At 44.8% G+C, this 23437-nt stretch overlaps 1 protein-coding gene across 2 annotated transcripts in view; it reads right to left on the bottom strand.

Moving 5' to 3' along the window:
• The window catches only part of ITGB1 (integrin subunit beta 1), a 446163-nt gene that overhangs the window by 323744 nt on the left and 98982 nt on the right, over window positions 1-23437 (bottom strand). For both annotated transcript variants that reach the window (XM_086941542.1, XM_086941543.1), the window contains exon 2: window positions 21268-21334. In XM_086941542.1, the coding sequence (XP_086797668.1) occupies window positions 21268-21334 (67 nt within the window). The remainder of the gene's footprint in view (window positions 1-21267; window positions 21335-23437) is intronic.

Raw genomic sequence — 23437 nt, 5'->3', positions numbered from 1 at the left:
CAAAACATGAAATCAATTAAATAAGCACACCAGGTAAAGAGCCACGCACACACCACAGACATCCTCCTAAACATCCATTCCATCACAAAGACAGCAAAAAAGGAGATTTCCTATAACATTGAGACTGTAGTCCAGTAAATGACCAAAGTCATTTAGATTTCAACAGGAGAAGAAAGGTCGACGCGTTTCGGTGGAAATGCCGCATAAGGGACCACCTTCATCAGGACCAAACAGACAGTATGGTATAGGATCTCTCAACCTGGGGTGCAGATCTTTCTAGGACACGTACAGGCATTTAGGGGTGTTTCTACTCGTTTCCAAACACTTAAGCCCGATCTGGAGATACGTAGATGTTCACCAGGCCAGATTTATATTCCTTTTTTTATTAATGGATAAGGCAGCTGTTTTTTTAGGAACCTGAACTGTATACAAGGGGACAGAACCCGGCAGAGGAGGGCTTATAACTGTCTCTAAGGTCGACTTATTTTTCGTTGGTGGTGTGGAGGGGACGCCACATTTTTAAATAATTTTCCTAGTTGTATAATCCTCATAAAATGGTATGTCTTTAATCATGTAGATACATTTTGCAAGATCCAAAGATCCTGGTCCCCAATGCAAGCCGCCTCTGCCGTCGTCCGTAGTTTACTCCGCCGGAGTAAACTACGGACGACGGCAGAGGCGGCTTGCATTGGGGACCAGGATCTTTGGATCTTGCAAAATGTATCTACATGATTAAAGACATACCATTTTATGAGGATTATACAACTAGGAAAATTATTTAAAAATGTGGCGTCCCCTCCACACCACCAACGAAAAATAAGTCGACCTTAGAGACAGTTATAAGCCCTCCTCTGCCGGGTTCTGTCCCCTTGTATACAGTTCAGGTTCCTAAAAAAACAGCTGCCTTATCCATTAATAAAAAAAGGAATATAAATCTGGCCTGGTGAACATCTACGTATCTCCAGATCGGGCTTAAGTGTTTGGAAACGAGTAGAAACACCCCTAAATGCCTGTACGTGTCCTAGAAAGATCTGCACCCCAGGTTGAGAGATCCTATACCATACTGTCTGTTTGGTCCTGATGAAGGTGGTCCCTTATGCGGCATTTCCACCGAAACGCGTCGACCTTTCTTCTCCTGTTGAAATCTAAATGACTTTGGTCATTTACTGGACTACAGTCTCAATGTTATAGGAAATCTCCTTTTTTGCTGTCTTTGTGATGGAATGGATGTTTAGGAGGATGTCTGTGGTGTGTGCGTGGCTCTTTACCTGGTGTGCTTATTTAATTGATTTCATGTTTTGTATAAATTTGAAGAAATAAGGACAATTTGATTGTGTTGTAAAATGTTTTTTTGTAGCTATTGTGTAAAATGTATATATTTTTTATAACTGATGAATTTTGAAAAATATGATATAAAAAAGGAGTAATAAAAAAAAGAGGAGAAAAAAATGACTTTTTAAACTGCTAAAATGAAATAAAATGAAAAAAACTCTTCATCTTGTGTAGACATTGTTGGTATATGCCCTATGTTTGAGAGGTTACTCCTATAGTTTAAGTAGTTATAGGTCAAGAGGGAGTTCTTTTCTTGTTCTTGTTATTGCCTTCCCCTCTACTCCCTGACCTGAAAGCAATTCCCAGAGGGGGTCCCCTTTCCTTACTTATTGAAAGTGGCACAGAGCCTTTGATGTGGCCTGGCGCAGGAGAAATGCTGCAGCTGCTAATTAAATATAACAAGCGAGACCTATTGTCTACTAACAAGCGAGACCTATTGTATATGCCAATGCTTGTTATTGTTGACTTCCCTGATGTTAAAACAATAACAGCCTGTAGAAAGCTCAAATCCATGCAGTCTTCTATACGTGTGTGGGAGGAGTGCTGCTAGGGGAGAGGGGAGGAGAAGCCTGATGCCGGATGGGGGCGGGAGAGCCTGGGAATGCGAGAGGCTGGGCTTGCATGCGATGCGCGTGCTGAACAGATGTCCGTGAGGTGTGGGAGGAGTGCCTGTGCCGGATGGGGGCGGGAGATGTTAAAACAATAACAGCCTGTAGAAAGCTCAAATCCATGCAGTCTTCTATACCCTGAAAAATCATGTGTACTGCGTGTCTTTACGAGTTCAAACCTGCAACAAGTTCGAAATATGGGCCGCTTTTTTTTAATCTATCTAATTACACATGGGGGGCGCATTTATTTTGATGTCCGGGGCCGTAATCTTTCCCAGTCCGACAATGCCTTCTAACAAGCGGGCCGAGCTCTCAGGCACTTTGTGCTGGCCAATAACCAAGTGAGTGCAATATGCTTGGATGTGTGTGTGTCCTGCTCCGGAACTCACCTGCAGATAAATCACACCAGGCAAACAACTTCAAGGCAGTGGAGGAGACAAGAAAGCAAGCTGCCACACTCTCCATCTCTCAAGACTTTATAAACATCAACTGAACACAAGTGGAAATTATATAAATCACTGGAACCGGTTAGCCTGAAACAAGAGCTCCATCTGAGTCAGAATCACGTGGATTATACATAGAAGGCCGTGCTGCTCTAAAAGGCACAAAGGGACAATGGGAAGTACTAGGTGTTACCATGGACTCACAGGCAGAAAGAGCAAATGGCAGAGACATGCAGAGAGCTGCCTTGTCCCCGAGGCACGCGCTGTCCCTGCACAGCTTATAGCTGGGCAGATGCATTCAGAATCACCGAGCTGGGGCGTTCGGAGGCATGCGATGTACAGGCACTGAATGCGCCCCAGCAGGGGCCCATGACCCTGTAGCCATACGTTAAGAAATCAAGCTGACAAATTGCTTGAAAGACTGTGTGCACTACGAGACAATTATTTAACTGTTTGAGCAATTTAAACAAAAAGGAAACTAAATACACTGAATGTTTGCTCTGAATGACGGCCAAAATGTATTTTGAAGAGTGTCCTTAAAAGTAGTTACTGCATTAAAAAAAATGAACGGCATGGCTGTGTTTGCGGGGAGAGAGAGATGAGGTGCTGGTGTGGGAGGGGGGGGGGAGGTGCTGGTGTGGGAGGAGTGCTGCTAGGGCAAGGCTGTGTTTCGGGGAGAGAGAGGGGAGGTGCTGGTGTGGGAGAGGGGAGGTGCTGGTGTGGGAGGGGGGAGGTGCTGGTGTGGGAGGAGTGCTGCTAGGGCAAGGCTGTGTTTGTGGGGAGAGAGAAGGGAGGTGCTGGTGTGGGAGGAGGGAGGTGCTGGTGTGGGAGGGGGGAGTTGCTGGTGTGGGAGGAGTGCTGCTAGGGGAGGAGAAGCTTGATGCCGGATGGGGGCGGGAGAGCCTGGGAATGCGAGAGGCTGGGCTTGCATGCGATGCGCGTGATGAACAGATGTCCGTGAGGTGTGGGAGGAGTGCCTGATGCCGGATGGGGGCGGGAGAGCCTGGGAATGAGAGAGGCTGGGCTTGCATGCGATGCGCGTGCATGTTTGCTCACGTGATACACGTGAATTGCAAGAAAACCGCGGGGCTGAAAGCCCTTGGTTTGACTTGTGTTTTGCCGACATGAATTCTCGCTCCGCTCGATGCGCTTGCGCGCATCGATAGGTCGCGAGACCTAAAAATCTGTCCCATTTCTGGAACCACATGAATAAGCTCCGTTCCACCAATAAGAACAGAGGGAACGCAGTTCGTGAAGACGATTGGGCCCAGCATGTGACTTATCTATACTGCTGTGACACCCCGGATCCTGTGGCGATCGAATTAAGAGATCGTGCAGATACCACCCAGACAGAAACTCACGAGCTGACTACCTCAGCCGAGGTCTCCAAGTATTTGAAAGCCATGAAAAACGACGGTGCTCCCGGGTCCAACGGCCTTCCAGCAGAGGTATTCAAATGTGCTCTGGAAGAGTGGGCCAAGCTTTGGGTCCCCCTATATAACAACGTGTTTACGACCAGTCGGCTACCAGACTCCTGGCTGGGCTCGATCCTATGCCCAATTTTTAAGAAAGGAGATACCTCGTTACCAGCTAATTACTGACTCATTGCCCTATTAGATCTTGAGGCCAAGGTGTACGCCCGGTGTCTTCTTAGGTCACTAGAAAAATGGGCAGCAGAAAACAACATTCTACCATATTTCCAAACAGGGTTCCGATCCTCGGCCTCCACAATAGATAACATCACGACTCTAGCTATTCTGAGCCAACAAGCAGCACAAAAAAATAATCTTCCTCTCTACTGCTGCTTTATAGACTACAGCGCCTAAAGTGTCGCGCAACACCTTATGGAGGAAACTGGATAATTGGGGGATTCCTCAGAGCCTGCTAGGAGCCCTTATCTCCTTGCATAAGAACACATGGGTGCGAATTAAAACTGGCCCAAAGACAGTCTCTGCAAAAATTGTTACCGGAGACGGACTAAAGCAAGGTTGCGTTCTTGCCCCCCTCTAGTTCAATATTTACACTGCTGACCTGGGAACATTCTTGGAGAAAAGTTATCTTCTCCCGCCAAAATTGGGCTCTGGAAAAAGGAACTTGCACATTCTACAATATGCTGACAATATTGTAATAATGGACTAGGCAAAATCAGGTCTCCAAAGAGCGTTAAGCAGGCTCCATATATATAATATTGCCAATACCTTAATAATCAATCAGGAAAAGACTACGGTTTTGATATTCGGCAGCTGTAAGAACAAGAAAAGTTTAAGGTAGTACATTGGGCCTGCAAAGATCAAGACAACGACAAAATATAATTACCTGGGGGTCTGTTTTAGTGAGTCCTCTAGACCAGCAGCCCACCTAGCCGCCTTGAAAAAAGAGAGCAGGAGCTATAACATACTCCTTGATCCGACTCAATCAGTCCCTGAGTAGTCCTTCTGCAGAACCCATCCTGAAGTTGATTAAGCCTCTCTTCTCCCTGCCTTAAACTATGGGCATCAGGCCTTCCCTGGCGCATGCTCTGCTAGTCTTGACCTTGCCCAAGTTTCCATTTATAAAAAAATCTTTCATCTTCCAAACTTCATTCATAGGGCAAGACTACGACTGGAGCTGGGCCTTCAAAGACAATCTATTTGTTGTGAGGCTGACACCCTGAAATACTTTATAAGGACATTAAAAGCCGCAGACAACACTTTAAAAGCCCGGCTAAAAGAAACTTTTGCTAGTCCTGGAAATCCATGGAATCGTCAACTTACAAAGGCTATAAAATCGCTAGAGATCGATAAATCATAACTAACTTCAGACACTATTCCATACAGAGTCTGGAAAAAGGTTATCAATAAGCAGGTCAAACAAATCTCCCACCGGATGGCCTCCCAGGCTTTAAAAACATCAAAGGTCTTGCTCCCCTGAACAACTCATACCTCCCTGGGGCACCTCAATCTTACCTCCTGGAAAATTTAAATTCAGTGGCTCGGAAGAATATAATGTTCATGCGTCTTCTAGGTCTGCGTTCAACTGCCTTTAACCGATGGGCTCCAACAAGTGAGGAGGGGGCATGCAGACTGTGCAACTACCAGACTGAATCATGGCTGCATCTCCTGTGCTGCTGTCCCGCCCTGGACGCCCCCAGAAGACTGCTTTTAAAACCCTTATATTTAAAATGGGGCACTAGGTCGTGCTGGGAAGCATCGGCCTGGTGCTTTACTTCCTCAGCCACTCAAGTGCTTGTAAGGATTGGAAAATTCGTGAGACTTGGACAACCTTTTTTTACCCTCTTTAGCCCCCGTGCTTCCAGTTCTCCCCCCCCCCAAAAACTCATCACAGACTTGTTCTGTCCCCTTACTTAGCATTCCTGCACTAATTTATTTTACGTTAGGCCCTGCACTGTAGTGTGATTATACTGGCACCTACAAGATTGTTTTTTATATGTACAGGATTTCAAATCTGGATTGTTTTTCAGTTTTTGCTTTTTTTATAACAGTGCTAATGTTGATATTTTATAGCTATGGTTTTAATTAACTGCGTTAATCCAATAAAAACCTACAAAACCTACAAACCTGTGTGTGGGATTCTTTAAAGTCGGAGTCTTCTCCTAAGTCATCCGGTGCAGAGCCGCTTTACTGAAGCATTTTGTGACTTGGAGCCCGACATTCACGGAACAACTTCTTTGATCGAAACAATCGCCATGCGTTGCAGTCTCGTTTGTCATGTTCCGGAGATAGACAGAGATTGCACACTTTGTGCAAGTCGGTGCGCTGAAATTTTGTGCAACACCCAGGACAGAATTTGAATGGAGTCTGTTCCATCAAATGCTAGCGAGCCCGACGCGCGTAGCCCTAACGGCCCTCCACAAAACATCTGATCGAAGAGTTTGACTTGAAACGATACCCAAAGATGGGAATCGGGATTGAGAAACAATACAGTTGACGGTAGTGGATTGCGTGACGAGGGGAACCCAAGAATGGTGTCGAACCGGAGCACCTCATTTGCATCTGAACCTGATGGTGGAAAAAACCAATCTAACAATGGAGTCAATGCCCATGTGCACTATCACAGTAAGGAGGAGTCACCGACCTCGTGACTGGAAAGACTTCTTCGAAGAAAAACAAAGTGCAAACATCCAGACCCAACATTAGATGGCAGACTATGCAAAACATGTGATCCACAGCTCACATGCCTCAAACACTTATTTTCAACCCTCCAAGCAAAGTCAATAGGTCTTACCTTTTAGCATCTCATTGGCCACTCGTTTTGCCCGAAAAATTATTATTAAATAAAAGGTAGCTTAGCAACAGCACACAAAATGCCCAACACACCTACACAAGCACCTGGATACCCTATGGGGTGATTAGTGAGCTATACAAATCAACATAACGTAACAATGATGCATACAGCACATTCATAACCACGCATGTACACAGGCGTCATGATGCTGCAATGGATACTTTTTCTTTTAATTTACTGTTCAAATATAACAGACTCCTATCTTTGAGCGGGTGCCAAGGGAATAGTGGATACAAAAAATAATAAAATAAAAATAAGTACCGGAAGGGGGTGGGACGATGTACAGAAAGAACAACCTGGGAAAACAATAGGGAGAGTGGTGGCAGTGATGCAGGCCCAGTGTGTGCTTAAAGCAAAAGAAACAAGTAGTGACAAAGCCAATTGGTCTGGGTTTAATGTGCTAAAGCATCAAGAGTTGGGGCATTAGCATGAGACAAGTGGGTGAGCCAACAGGAGCAGACAGGCTGCCACTTTTGTAAAGCAGACCCTCGTGAAGTTCAACGTAAACGCACAAGTGAAGGTCGAAGAACACACCCTGCCAACAGTACTACACGAGACTAATATTCCACTGGGCTGAACAAAGATATTAGTGAAAAGTCTAAGTTAAATGGTTGATAAAGGCTGGTTGAAAAACATAAACCAGAGGTTGAAAGGGAGGATGCAAAACTCACTCAGACTAGATTGTTAGGAGAGAGGACCCAAAACCCACTCTAAATATATTGTTAGCAAAAGGTCTGTTTGACAACTGTTCTATCAAAACCCAAACTTAAAAGGAAAATGCTACTTACCCAGTAAGCATCTGTCTTAGTCACGAGATAGGAGACTTCTCCTTTCGGTCATAATGCGCATGGGCATCGACTCCATCCTTTGATTGTTTTGCCATAAAGGGTGATGATGAAGATAGTAAAGTAACAAAGGGAGATGTCCATGTAAATTGTATCTAAGTAAGATATCACTGCAACAGGCAAAGGCACCTGGGGAAGCAGGTGGGTGCATATGACTTTAGAGCTCTATATGCCAAGAACAGATGCATACTGGGTAAGTAGCATTTTCTGTTTGAGGCATATGAGCTTTAGATCATATGCTTTAGCGTAGACTATAAATCAGTTAATTCTGAAGCAGTGGCTAACCTGTAGCTGTTGCAGTGGTTTGAAATAGTGTTCGTGAAACTGCCTGGCCCACACTAGCTTGTTTTACTAACACATCCACACAATGGTTTGTGAATGTGTGTGTGTGTGGTGCAGGCCATGCTGCAGCCATGCAGAAGTCATCTATGGGTATGTTTCCTAAGAATGCTGTACAAGCCCCTAGTTTGCATGTAGTGTGTGCTCTAGGGGGAATTGTTAGTGTGTGTTTAGCTTTGATGTAGCATATTTGAACGCACTTAACAAGCCGCTTTGCAATGCCCGATTTTGATATGGGATCGCCTTTATGTGGTAGATGTATTTGCAAAAATGGTTCCTCTATGGTTAGTGCCTGAAGCTGACCGACTCTTCTTAGAGAAGTGATGGCTATAAGGAAGGCTACCTTCCAGGTGAGAAATTGTAATTCACATTTCTACAACGGCTCAAATGGTGGACCCATGAGTCTTGTAAGGACTATGTTGAGATTCCACACTGGAGAAGGTGGAAGTCTGGGAGGAATGAGTCTTTTAAGTCCTTCCATAAAAGCTTTAATAGCAGTCACTCTAAAAAGAGACAAGAGCTGTCTATTTTGCAAGATATGCAGCGAGATGTAAGGGTATGGATGTGTACACTAAATAAGAATGTTGTATGTGTAATAGATAACAAATTATGTCTTGTATTGAAGCATCTAGTAGATCGATCTGATTGTTACAATAAACAACAAACCTCTTCCACTTTGCTGGGTAGCATGCTCTTGTGGTAGGGTGCCTAGCCTCTTTGATGACATTCATACAGTCTGGCTGAAGATTAAGGTAGCCAAACTCTAGGATTTCAGGTGCCAAATCGCAAGGTTAAGCTGATTGGGATTTGGATGTCTCCATGGTTCTGAGTACGAAACCTTGGGTGGGGTGGGGGTGCAGCTTTTGGTGGGAAACTACTGATCGCTCCAACAGAATTGTGAACCAGGGTTGTCGGGCCCATGTGGCAGCAACTAGGATAAGTGTCAGGGAGTGCTGTTTGAGTTTCCGACCCACTAATGGAATGAGAGGGAGAGGTGGAAAAGCGTAAGCAAATATCCCTGACCAATTCATCCATAGTGCATTTCCTTTGGACAATAGGTCTGGATGCCTGGACACGAAGTTTGGGCATTTTGCGTTTAGATGGATGGTGAACAGATCCATCTCTGGGAAGCCCCACATTTGGAAGAATGGGAGGAGAACTTGAGAGTCAAGGTCCCATTAATGTATCTGCTGCCGTTGCCTGAGCAGATCTGCAACTTGGTTGTCTACTCCTGGAAGATGTTCAGCAAGGAGATATTTTTTGAGTTATGGCCCATCTCCAGATGCTCTGTGCTAGCGGTGAGAGCAGGAGAGAGTGCGTCCCCCTTTGCTTTTGTATGTAGTACATCACTGTTATGTTGTCTGTGCGAATCAGGACAGCTTTGCCTACTAGATGAAGTTGAAAAGCTTTCAATACTTAAAATTGCTAACAGTTCGAGATTATTTATGTGGAGTTGTTTTTGTTGCAGAGTCCACATGTCCTGAATGGTATGTTTTCCCAGAGGTGCTCCAAAACCAGTGAGGGATGCGTCTGCTGTTAGCACTATCTGTGGAACCAGATCGAGAAATGGCTAACCCTTGGAAAGGTTTTATAACATCCACCACTGCAAAGAGCGATGAGTGCAGTCATCTATCAACACCATATCTGATAACGGACCTTGAGCCTGGTACCACTGACATGCTAAGCATTCCTGTAGGGGACGCATTTGAAGTTTAGCATAGGGAATAATTAAAATGCAAGAAGTCCTCATTCCAATCAATTGCATGAACACTCTGGCATGTAATGAGTGTTGAGGCTGAAACTGTGATATTAAAGCTTGCATGTCCTGACTGGATTGTGGTACTATAGAGCTTTGCAAGTGTCTATTGTGGTACCTAGATACACTTGTGTGTTGGATGGTTGGAGGTGAGACTTGGTGAGGTTTCCAATGAACCCAAGTCGTGAAGCAGTTGAACTGTCCTTGGAGTGTGATGTAGGCAGCTTTGTTGTGACCTGGCTTTTATGAGCCAGTCGTCAGGGAAGACATGGACGTGCTATCTTCTCAGATGAGCTGCGACTACTACCAGGCACTTGGTCAAAACTCTGGGTGCTGTAGTGAACTCCGAATGGGAGGACTTTGAACTGATAATGTGGTCAGTCAACCACAAACCAGAGGTATTTTCTGTGAGCAGGGTGAATGGGAATATGGAAATAGGCGTCCTTCAAGTCTAGAGTGGATAGAAAGTAGTGGGAGCACATGTTGGAGTGTGGCCATGTGGAAGTGGTCCGACTGCATGTACAGATTCAGCTGTCTTAGGTCTAGTATAGGCCTGAGAGCTGTCCTTTTTGGGAATTAAGAAATAAAGTGGAGTATACCACGGTCGCTTGATATATTAATGGGACAGGCTCTATAGCATGTTTTTCTAACTGAGATAGAACCTGTTGCTTTAAGAGGGTGAGATGTTCCGGTGACATTGCATGTGCTCTTGGAAGAATATTTGGGGGGAGTGCTAGAAAGCTCCAGGCAGTAACCATATTGGATAATTTATAGCACTCACTTGTCTCAGGTGATTGAATTCCAGACAGGTAGGAATTGGGAGAGACGTCCCCTGACAGGAGTGGAATGATGGGCGTAGCGGAGAGAAGTCACTGTTTGGCTGTGGGGGGAAGTGTATGTGGAATTAACTCTACCTCTTCCCCTACAGTTGTTTCTTCTAAAACCTCCTCTTGAATAACCTCTGGACGAATGAGATTGGTGGTTGCCCTTGTAAGAGGAGGAGGCATTCTCAGTGGACACAGTTTTTGAGCCACCCCTGTAAAAAGAGCAGTGAAAAGAACCACTACTGGCAGGTAAATGTAAAGCCCCCATGGCCTTTGCAACCCCACTGTCTTTATTCATCTTTTCCAGCAAGGTATCAACAGCCAGGCCGAAAAGATACTCTTTGTCAAAGGGTTGGTTAAGTATGGATTTTGCACCTCTGGCTTAAATCCAGAGATTCTGAGCCAAGCGTGACTGCATAATAGTCTACAGGTATTAATTACAAAAGATGCTGCGTCTGCTGCGTCTAGTGCACATTTAATGGAGGTGTTGGTAATAAGTTTACCTTCCTGAATAAGGTTGTCACCCTTAGATTTCTATTGGTCAGGCAGGTGTTCCATGAGTTTTTCTAGCTCATCGCAAAGAGCCCTGTCATAACGAGCTAGCAGCGCCTGGGCGTTGGCAATGCGCCAGTTGTTTGCTGCCTGTGAAGCTACTCTTTTGCCTGATGCATCAATAAGCTTGGAATCCTCGTCAGAAGGAGGGGTCTCTCCTGTGGCTTGCAAGTTAGACTCTCTTGTAGTTTCCAACACACACAAGAGGGCTTAGGGCAGCTGACCTTTAATATAAATAGGATCGGTAGGAGAGGATTTGCATTTTTTATCCACTAGTTGCGCTTATTCTAGCCCTTACAGGATCCTTAAAGACCTCGTCTGTGTGCTTCAATATGCCTTTTAACATTGGTAAGGTATGAGTAGTTCTTTGTGAGGAAGAAAGTGTCTCAAAGAGGAAATCCTCTTCTAAAAGCTCCTTATGAAGCTCTATCCCATGATAATGAGCAGCCCTGTTAAGGAGCTCGAGATAGCCAATGTTGTCATAAGGTGGGGAAGGTCTGGAGGGATACAAATCAGGGTCATTATCTGTATTTGGATCTGTGTGGTAATCTTCCCAAGCGTCAGTGTCCTGATCCTCATCCCCATTTCTTTCGTCCTGTGGGTCAGGTTTAATAGGCCTTGTGATCAATTTAATGGTGTAATAAGCAAGTTAGGATCAGGAGGTGGAATATAAGGAGGAGAAGGGTTAGTGCCCACATTCTTCTTCTTAAGAGGGATAGGATAGTCATCTGGCAAGTCAGCTTTCCATTTTTTTGGCATGGATACCTGAATCTGTCCTGGTATGTGTATAACCAGCTTTTTCTGTTTCTGGTCGAATGTGGTCTCATTAGATGGAGGCTTTTTGGAGAGAGTGTTGATCTTTACGTGGAGATTTCGGCGTCAAAGGTTTCGGCTCCAAGCCTTTGGGTGTCAATGGTTTCGGTTCTGAGTGTTTGGGTTTGGAGGGTTTCCGTTCAGAGTCTATGGTCTTTGAGGATTTCGGCTCCGATTCTTTGGCCTTGGAGGATTTCTTCTCAGATTCTTTGAGCTTGGAGGATTTTGGCCCCGAGCCTTTCAGCGTCGAAGGTGGAATCTTCAGTCTCGAAGGTGTGTTGAACGATAGATGCTTGGTCTTATATTTTATTGCTGAAGGTGTCGGTTCGCCATCAGAGTGGGGCTGGCTTGAGCCCGAGCCAGAAAGCTTCTCTTTTTGTGTCAGAGGGCGGGGCATCGGAAATGGTTTGACGGTGCCGTCCTGAACCAGAGGGCGAAGGTGGGATGGAGCCTTTGTCTTATGTGGAATGGGCACAGGGGGCTCTCATGCTGCATTTCGTAACGCCGAGTTAGACGATCACGAAGTGTCTTCTTCGATCGGAATGATCGACACGCGCCGCAGTTCTTCTCGTCGTGTTCGGTGACAAGCAGAGGTTACAAATTTCGTGCAAGTCGGTGCGTGGAAATTTAGTACGACACCTGGGACATAACTTAAATGGAGTTCGTTCCATCGACTGCTAGCACGGTCGGCACGAGTAAGCCATGGAAAGTTTTTTTGAAGTGAGACGATGCGCTTCGAATGGGGAACCGTGATCGATAACAATACCGCCATGGGTAGTGGATGCACGTCGAAGGGGTCCGAAAACGGTACCAAACCGGAGCGTAACAATACACATTCGAACCAGATGGCGGAAAAAGACAATCTACGGATGGAGTCGATGCCCATGAGCACCATCACCGAAAGGAGGGGTCACCTACCTCGTGACAAGACTTAATCGAACAAAAACAAAGTGCAAACATCTGGACCTAACACCCGATGGTGATCTATTCTAAAGCATATGATCAATATGCCTGGAACACAGAGTTCCCCAAATGTAAGCAGTGGAAGGATACAAATCATGCAATCAAATGATGGTACACTCCAACGCTAAAGCAATGGGATGACCCAAACCCTAGTGCAAGTACTGCTATTGTACACTATAGGTTTTATTAATGACAGAGACCGAAAACGTATCGCAGGCTCTTCAATATGTTTTAACGACTGCCAAATACAAAACTATGGCAGTACTACTTCTTGGCAAGTGGATTGGTGAAAGTTAAGCTATTGACACCAAATACAGAACCTTTTGTGCTTAAAGGTGTTATGCCACCCTTATGGCAGGCCACTAGCTTTTTTCAAAATGTCCATACAGTGCCACTGCAATTCAGGCGATTAAACTGCACATACTTGGAAGCCATGCTCCCAAGTTCAACCATGTCCGATTGGGATAGAATATTTGGCAATGGAGTACTGACAAAAGTTTTGACCTGTAAAAAAGTATCTTTTGTGGGTTTACTGCCATTAGCAGAAGGTTCTTGTACAAGTCACACACCAACAGGCCCCTTGGTGTCATGCTTCATCATCGGGGTCTTCGCACCCCGCTAAAGGGATGCGGCACGCTGCGACCTACGACTACGCGGGAGCGTTGACAATTCAGACTATGTGTGGTGTGTGTTGAGTGTAAGTGAAAGGAATAGGATGTGAGTGGGAAGTGTAGTGAAAAAAAATTATTAAAAAGGACCTGGCCAGTGGGTAAAAAGAAAAAACTTTATTCTGTACCTCTGGCTGGTGCTGTTAAAAAAAGTGCGAGATGGCGAGGTTTTGTGTCTTAGTAAGGGACATAACCTCTGGTGTGCGTCGACATGTTTCGGTACATGCGTACCTTCTTCAGGACGGGGCACAACTCCCAACCCTACTCACGTTTCTCTACAGAACAGGATTTTTGTTCTAACTTTCCTAAAAAGTGATTACATTCACTACATTCACTAGAGACAAATACAATGTGCCTACAGCGGATTTTTTTGGAAGAGAGAGAGAACGGCGGCTGCATCACACGGGCGCTCCCCCAGCGCGAGTGAAAATAACAGAGTGTGAGTGGCTAACAAACGGAAAGTCCATATATGGACAGGTTATACCCGGTAATTAACAAATGACGGTGGTGTGCATGGTACATGTGACAAAATCACACGCATGGAAGGGGCGTCAACAAGGTCATCACCCTTGTATGGTCATTAGCCTTTCCACTAATTAACCAATGAGAACTCACTTCATCCACCTTTAAATACCACCAAGCTCACCCGTACATCATTTACGACGGAGCAGCATAGGGTGGAGGAAAGAGGCCGACTAAGGCGGATTTCGTGAGTATTCACTAAAACAGAGTTTAAGCTCTGTGGGTACATTACAGAATCCAACAAGTGAGTAGAAACAACAACATTGATCCCACTCTTCTATTCCTATAGATTGTGGATCCACCTACCTACCTACCCTGATGTTCAGGAATTGCTCATGATGCTTTAATCAGCTCATACAATAAGTATGTTTAAAAACACTAAATCCTAAGTCTGTTATAAGTGTGTGTGAGTTTGTGTGTTATGTGTTCTGTATGTCTGTTTTTCCCTTTACAGGTTAAATCAACCGTTTGGGGCTCCAGGTGACTGCACCTGTCTGAGCCAACCTATATGGTAACCAAACCTAATGTTTTTTTCTTTTTTTCAGGACATGTAACTACATGTTCCAAAAAAATCCGCTGTAGGCACATTGTATTTGTCTCTAGTGAATGTAATCACTTTTTAGGAAAGTTAGAACAAAAATCCTGTTCTGTAGAGAAACGTGAGTAGGGTTGGGAGTTGTGCCCCGTCCTGAAGAAGGTACGCATGTACCGAAACATGTCGACGCACACCAGAGGTTATGTCCCTTACTAAGACACAAAACCTCGCCATCTCGCACTTTTTTTAACAGCACCAGCCAGAGGTACAGAATACAGTTTTTTCTTTTTACCCACTGGCCAGGTCCTTTTTAATAATTTTTTTTCACTACACTTCCCACTCACATCCTATTCCTTTCACTTACACTCAACACACACCACACATAGTCTGAATTGTCAACGCTCCCGCGTAGTCGTAGGTCGCAGCGTGCCGCATCCCTTTAGCGGGGTGCGAAGACCCCGATGATGAAGCATGACACCAAGGGGCCTGTTGGTGTGTGAGGGGTATTTTACACAACACCGAGTGTTCCCCCCTTCTTTCTTCACTTTTCTTTCCAATTAGTGGTAGGATTCTCCTTGTTTATGTATCAGTGCCCGTGGAGTAGGAATCCTACTTGATACTCTACCTCCCCTCTTTGTTAAATATGGTTCTTGTACAAGCTCTGATACACAATAATTACCATTTTGGTTTCAACAGCCTTGGTAGGGCAACTGGAAAAATACATAAAAAAAGGTCTCTTGGCAATTCAGCAACTGCACCTCCTCACATCAAAGGTGCATCTATAATGATTGCTTGGGGAGATCAATCCTGATAAAACTTCACACCGTGCACAAGACGGCATCATTTGCACATAGTCTTGCACTTGGGTAAAGTGCAAGTGGCTGACTTCAGAGTGAAGGAAGATCTATTCATTGATCGCGCCCAAACAAAAACCTCAATTTTTTCTTCCATCTGGTACGTTGTAATAATCATCTGGCAAATCACCTGCACACATGAAATCCCATTTTTTGAGCTGCCTGAACAGTCGGTGGAACACGAACATGTTGAACTTCTCCCTTCTGATTTATTGGTGATCCGGAAATCCAAAACAGGCCTACCAAAGACTGAAGCATCTCGAGTAAGGAAAATGCTACTTACCAGTATGCATCTGTTCTTGGCATGTAGAGCTGCAGATTCGCACACTTCGCATTAGATCGCCATCTGGTGTTGGGCTCGGATGATTGCATGTTGCTGTCGTCTTGGAAGAAGTCTTTGTAGTCACGAGATAGGTGATTGTTCCCTTGGACGATAGTGCGCATGGGCATCGACTCCATCCTTAGATTTTTTTCGCCATGATGGGAAATGATGGAGTTAGTAGAAAGAAAAAAGATGTCCATGTGCGTATATCTAATTAAGATAGAACTGGAACAGATACAGGTCCCGGGGAGGCGGGTGGGCGTGTGAGAATCTGCAGCTCTACATGCCAAGCACAGATGCATACTGGTAAGTTGCATTTTCTGTTCGAGGCATATGAGCTGCAGATCTCACACTTAGCTTAGACTATACAGCAGTGTCTCCCCTAGCGGTGGTCCCCTGTATCTGTGCAGTAGTTTGAAAGAGTTTTGAGGACAGCTTGGCCTACAGCAGGTTGCTGCTTGGCTTGTACATCAACACAATAGTGTTTAGTGTAGGTGTGCGGTGTAAATCATGTTGCTGTCTTACATATGTCTTCTAGGGGAATGTTCCCTAAGAAAGCCATAGATGCTCCTAGTTTGCATGTGGAATGCGCTCTAGGAGGAATTGATAGTGTGCGTTTTGCTTTCTAATAGCATAATTAGATACATTTTATAATCCACCATGCAAAACTTTAGAGATGGGTTTGCCTTTATGTGGTTGAGAGAAAGCTACAAACAATTGTTTTGTGAAAGGATTTAGTTCTGTCAATGTAATAAAGAAGGGCTCTTTTCACGTTTAGGGTGTGTAGAGCTCTTTCTGCAACAGTCTGGGTTTTGAAAAATCACTGGTAACTTCACGGATTGATTAAGATGAAATGGGGTGATTACTTTAGGAAGGAATCTTGGATTTGTTCTGAGGACCACTTTGTTACGATGTAATTGTAAAAATGGTTCTTGTATAGTGAAAGCTTGAATCTCACTTACTCTTCTAAGAGAGGTAATGGCCACTAGGAAAGCGGTTTTCCAAGTGAGGAATTGTAGTTCAAATTTGTGTAAAAGTTCAAACGGGGGTCCCATGAGCCGGATAAGAACAATATTAAGGTTCCACACTGGAGAGGGTGGTAACCTAGGAAGAATGATCCTCTTTAGTCCTTCCATGAATGCTTTAATTGCAGGGAATCTAAATAGTGACAAGTGTTGTCTGTTTCATAGGTACGCAGCGAGTGCTGCAAGATGTAAACTTATAGATGAGTATGCTAGATTACATTTTTGTAAATGCAGTAGACAGCAAATGATATTCTGGATGGAAGCATCTAGTGGGTGCAGTAAATGGGAAACATTTTGCAGCGTAGCAAGCTCTAGTAGTGGGTCGTCTGGCTTCTTTAACCCGTTGCGTGCTGCCATCGGTCAACAGCCGACGGCAGCACTGCCTCGCTAGTGCTGCCGTCGGCCAACGGTCGACGCGGCCCAGCCCACCTTTTAGAACGCCCGCACTGCGCCGAAATAACGGCCCCAGTTAAGGCGCAATGATGTTCATACAGTCTGGTGGCAGGTTAAAGTAACCAAATTTTAAGACTTCAGGAGCCAGATCGCCAGATTCAGTTGGCTTGGATTTGGATGACTTATCTCTCCATGGTTCTGCGTTAACAGTGATGGGGTCAGCAGTGTTTGGTGTGGAACTTGTGAGTTCTTTCAGCGTTGTGAACCACGGTTGGCGTGCCCATGTGGGAGCTACTAAGATTAGTTTAAGAGACTATATCTGCGTTTGCGTACCACTAGTGGGAGTGGCGGGAGTGGCAGAAAAGCGTACGCAATCTGACTGACCAGTTCATCCATATCACATTGCCCTTGGACAACAGGTGTGGAAAAATGGTAGAGGAACTTGTGGATGTAGTTCCCATTCATGAATCTGTTGTGTCTGTCAACTTAACAGATCTGCAATCTTATTGTGCACTCCCGGAAGGTGTTCGGCTAGTAGATATATTTTTTGTGGAATGGCCCATCTCCAAATGTTTTGTGCAAGCTGGGAGAGTTGCAGAGAAAGTGTGCCTCCTTGTTTTTGTACGTAGTACATGGCTGTCATGTTGTCCGTCTGGATCAAGACAGCTTTGTTCTGTACATGTACTTGGAAAGATTTTAGTGCTAGGAATATCTCTAGCAGCTCTAGGTGATTGATGTGGAGCACTTGTTGGTGAGTGGTCCATCTTCCCTGAGTTGTATGGTCTAGGAGATGGGCTCCCCATCCTGTGAGAGATGAGTCTGTTGCAAGTACTATTTGTGGAATAGGTTCGAGGAACGGCCGCCCTCTGGACAAGTTTTTGGTGTTCCACCACAGCAGAGTGATGTGTGCGGCCGTTCACCAACACCAGATCCGTAAGTTGTCCTTGATCCGGATTCCACTGATGTGCTAGACATTCTTCTAATGGACGCATTTGAAGCCTTGCATATGGTACAATAAAAATGCAAGATGCCATCATGCCTATGAGTTTCATGAACACTCTGGCTGGAAGAGAGTGTTGGTCTGAAATTTTGTGACTAAGGCTTGAATGCTCGTTATCCTGGCTGAACTAGGATAAGCTAGAGCTGTAGAGGTGTTTATTGTAGTCCCGAGATATTGGTGTATATGAGAGGGCTGGAGATGCGACTTGGTGTAGTTGATTGTGAACCCCAAGTTGTGTAATGTTTGATGAGTGTGTTGAACACACTGACTGAATGACCTGGCTTTTATGAGCCAGTCGTCTAGATATGAATTTGTTGTCTTCTGAGATGTGCTGCTACTACTGCAAGGCACTTTGCGAACACTCTTTGTGCAGTTGTCACCCCAAATGGCTACCCAGAGGGAACATGGTACAATAGATACCACACTGGCATGTACTCCGAGGGTGCCCGATGAATCCCTACTAACGATGGTGCGGTCTGAGACCCCTGGGTAGAAAGCCCCTGCTCTCTGGGAAAAGAAACAATGCACATCCTGGGCAGAGGTGTTATGCCTCCTCCCCCAGGATGGGCCAGTGCTCAAAGAGGGAAGTTTCAAAGGCCTGGTGCCTTTGTAATGAGAGACCCCTCCCACCCAGCCTGTGCTGCTAGCAGCAGCTGGTAGCCCCTGGTTTACACCCTCACTTTGAGCAGGAAAACTAAAACAAATCGGTGTGCCCACCTCTGCCAACCCCACCCTTGAAGTGGGGGAAGCGAAGCGAAGCCCAACTTTCAGTCCCCGCCATCTTGAAGATGGGGGACCCGCACTCTAATCAGGGCTAGGTCTATGAGGGTGCAATAATAGAGAGTGTAGTCACCCCAGGTAAGGTGCCCATTGGCCCCATCTGCTTCAGCCCTAAAATGCCTCCTAAATTTAGTATATAGGTGGCTCTCCCAGACCTAGCACTCAGATCTCAGACAACCTAAGAAAGAAGACACCCTGCTGTAAAAGCCAGAAGACGAGAAGTGCCTTGGCCCCAGCCCTACTGGCCTGTCTCCTGCTTAGATGACCCTGTGAACTGTCTTGCAGCCAGTGACCTCTGAAACCCCTGATCGGACGCTGCATTCGAAAAAGACGCCAATATCCTGTGGACAGCAGACCGGTCGAGAAGGCACCTACTTTAAAGCCTCCGGATCCAGGCAGATCTGCGTCTCCTGCCCACTTTGTATCCAACGATCACGGCCAGAGGTGCCTGCAGTGTGAATCCAGGGGCACCATGCACCTGAAGCCCCTGGGCTTTGTGATCTGAACCAACGGTGCCTCTGTGACCCCCCTACACCCCAACTTACTTCTGCGGTCGTTTGTCTTTCTCTTGCACCCTCCAGTGCCACGTCTGCAGCCTCTTTGCAGACAGGAGAATCTTTATTGAAACGCATTGGCCACCCGACGTCGAATTTGCACCCTGCACTAGGATGCCTCTGTGCCGATGGTGGTGTAGGTTTGGTGCTGCTTTGTGGGCCCCCCCTTGTGCTAACCCCCAAAGCTTAGCCCCTGCAACTGCTTTACTTACCTGCAAGCCATGTGGCTCCAGGCACTCACCATCTTCATTGGAAAGCAATGGGTCGAGCTCCGAATTTGGCCTCTGCACCTGGCCACCCCTGTGCCTATGGTATTTCAGTTTTGGTACTTACCTCACCCCTGGTCATTGCTAACTTTTGGCTACGAAGGCAGATTGTAAGTTAAATACTTACGTGTTTAACCGCAATATTGTTTCCCCCCTAGGAAAACATTTAACTGTGCGGAAAAGTTCTAAGTATCGCTTTTTCAAAGTGAAAAGTATTTTTATTTAAAAACATACATGCCTTGTTGCGCAGATCTAGGTCTTAAAATAAAATACAAAGTAAATTTTTCTAAGATTGGTCTAGATCTCCTTCTGGAGTCGTCTGTCCGTTATTGATCACTGTTGTGCAATAAATGTTTTACACTCCTCTGTGTTAGGCCTAAGGCTGCTTGCCCACACTACCTCAAATCGAGCACTTTGTGTTTTACATTGAGCCCTGTACATTTTTTGGGAACCCCCTGGACTGTGCATGGTATTACCACCTAGTGGCAATATCATTTACAGAGCCAGTTTCCTACAACCGGCGTCAGTATTCTGGACGTATCGCCATAAGAACCTATGCCAAACTATTGAGATTGATGCTACTGCCATTAGCACTCATCCCTTTCCAGGGCCAACTGACCAGGTGTTTATTTCATCTTACTTATCAGATACGCAAAAGGAATTCCTCTTCTGAAAATGCAGCTATAGAAATGTCCCTCTCTGTGGCCTACATTAAGAGGAGTAGCCTTTCTGTGGGTAGGATGTGACACTTTCTGAGCAATTCAATCCCAAATGACGATGCTTAACACACGCATATTAGGGTCTGAAGTGTAGCTATGGAAAGGTCAACTGGAGAGGAGGTCTACAGTCTGTAAAAGAACGGAGGATCTCTGGTACACAGTTCATCCCTTCTGAAGAGGGTAATGGTTCTAACAGACTTAAGGATACCTCGGTCTAGCATTTCTAGCCAGGAGCTTCGACTCATTAGATGGGTAGATTCAGAAAGTGAATACTTGAACACTTCATACAGTGAACACATTTTGCACTTGGACTCCTCATGCAACACTACAGAGTCAGTCACCTTTAAGCATAGCTCACCAATGCAAGCATTTGGTCGCAACGCTAATTCCACCTGACAAAATATAAGTAAACTTTTTGACAGCATCGTCTAAAAACTGCGTACTTTGCTGTTGCTTTGTTAAAGTATTTACATAATTTTGACATTTTTAACTTGGCACTGTAAACAATGGCAAAATGTAAACCATGGCAAAATACTGGGCAGTGAAAAAGCAGCATGCTTATTCAGCACAAACAGTAAATAACGGAGGTTAAAAATGATTTCCACCAATGTGACTATTTTGAAACATCATGGAAAATGAAAAAAAATGCTCTATAGCTCAATTCTGCTTAGTGTGACAGGGGACACTACACACAGTATCCCTGGTGGAGGCAACAGTATTAAGGAACCATAGCACTTCTATATTTTGAAAAAAATATATGACTATGTTAAACAGCACTCGGATATTAAAAAAGCCAAGCACATACCCTAATACTTCCATGTATGATGTAATTCTACTTAACCCACCCCTGATTAAGGGAAAATTCAGTACCTTGTTGAGCAAGTCCATTCGAAACAGAACAAAACAGTACTGCTAGGAAGGTCAGCTTATTGGCCATCTGAAAAATAAAAATTGTTGTATTAGCTGGGTTAAAACAAGATAAGTATTTAAAAGTGGATTATCTCAAAACATATAGTTCGCTATCACAAACAATGTATGCAAGGATACTTACTCCTCCCTTCTAACCCACAGTTCAATAGAGAGAAATGCATATTTCAGCAAGTGCAACATGGAGGGGCAGTAAAAAGTTTGTCAGTTTGCACGCTGCTCGTTTTATTTATATTTTAATTCACTGGCTATGTGAAGTGGGACGTTGACGAACGTTTTGCAAAAGGAGGAGAAAATGCTTAACAAGCATTTGCAATGCAATAGGTCTCACATTTGCGAGAGTTTAAGCTATTGGATTTGTAAATGACATCGCCTTTTATTTATTATTTTGATAATTAACACATAAATAAAAGGCATCGTCATTTACAATACCATTAGCTCAAACTCTTGTAAAAGTAAGCACTTTTGCATTTCAAAGAAGTGGTCACCATTGTCCGGGCTTCTTTTGAAAGTGAAAGCGCGTTGCCGGAAAGCATGTCTTGCCTGCAGTAGGTGAATCTCATTAAATAATATAGTGCTTACAGACTAAAATAAGACGTACCTTGTAACAACTGAGGGCCAGTCCTTATGGGGGGTTACAAATGAATACAAGACAGGACTAAGGAGGGACTAACAAGCCTTTTAACGATCAGAAGCCAGCATTTACGAAGGACAATGACACAGACAATGAAAAGTATGGATGGAGAGTGGGCGGGGCTTCAAGTCAATACTCTAATATAGCATGCCTCGCAGAGCAGCGCTGCCCACACCAGACCTAAAAAAAGAAACAAGCATTGGAAATGCAATAGGTCTCGCAGCATTAGAGTTAGTGCTTTTAGAATTGTTTATGGGTTTTTTTTGTAAATCTTTAGCATTTTTGTTTCCTGTAGCCAATGCTAAAGAATTACAAATAAAAAAAGCCATAAACAAATCTAAAAGCTCTAACTCAAATGCTCCGAGACCTATTGCACTGTGTGAGGGTGAGGGGTTGAGGGTGTGTGAGGGTGAGTGTGAGGGTGAGTGTGAGGGTGAGTGTGAGGGTGAGTGTGAGGGTGAGTGTGAGGGTGAGTGTGAGGGTGAGTGTGAGGGTGAGTGTGAGGGTGAGTGTGAGTGTGAGGGTGAGTGTGAGGGTGAGTGTGAGGGTGAGTGTGAGGGTGAGTGAGGGTGAGTGAGGGTGAGTGAGGGTGAGTGAGGGTGAGTGAGGGTGAGTGAGGGTGAGTGAGGGTGAGTGAGGGTGAGTGAGGGTGAGTGAGGGTGAGTGAGGGTGAGTGAGGGTGAGTGAGGGTGAGTGAGGGTGAGTGAGGGTGAGTGAGGGTGAGTGAGGGTGAGTGAGGGGTTGAGGGTGAGTGAGAGTGAGGGTGAGTGAGAGTCACAGGCTCTCGTAGGTGAGACTGATTGACTTTGTCAATGTTTATTATGATTTGCACCATATAACACCTGTGGTTCCCTACCCTGAAAGCACACATCTGTCTTATGCAAGTAATTAGCATGTCATCTTATGGAAAACAAGCTGTGTCTAAATGAGCTCATGGTTAATTATTTGCGAAATGGTATTCAAGAAAAAGGTTTATAAAAAATTATGTTTTAGAAAGGTTTTGCACTGTTAAAAGCTAAACCACGAGAGCCGAATGCAACAAAAGACGCATAAAACGTAAGCACAGTACCTCATGGTGATGGAATATATAGGTCTTGTAATTTTATTCTATTTAGGACTATTCAAATGTTAATAGTACTTTTGTGTGGTTTTTTTTTTACACATATACAGTGAAAAATAAACTTCGAAATCTGGTAAACTCATGTAAGATCTTTTCATTTTTTAATCAAGTTATTTTACACTGTCCTTGAATAAAGCATTTATCAAAGTCTGCATGGGTCACTCTGGGCCGGCTGCAGGGGAGTTATTCATACTGTGAAACAGAAGGAACGTCTCGTTTATTTATTGCCCAACATCAGATCACCTCACCCAGTGAGCAGTGAAATCGAAGAGCTGTCTTGAGCAAGCTTTGGGCTGGCAGTGGTTACGTAACCCATGGGATTATTAACCAAGCTGTGGAAGTAGATTGCCTGCACGATC

The sequence above is a fragment of the Lissotriton vulgaris genome, chromosome 10, assembly GCF_964263255.1.
Source record: "Lissotriton vulgaris chromosome 10, aLisVul1.2, whole genome shotgun sequence".
Lineage (NCBI taxonomy): Eukaryota > Metazoa > Chordata > Amphibia > Caudata > Salamandridae > Lissotriton > Lissotriton vulgaris.
Note: the sequence above shows the minus strand (reverse complement) of the source record. Positions and strands in the feature narration are given on the sequence as shown.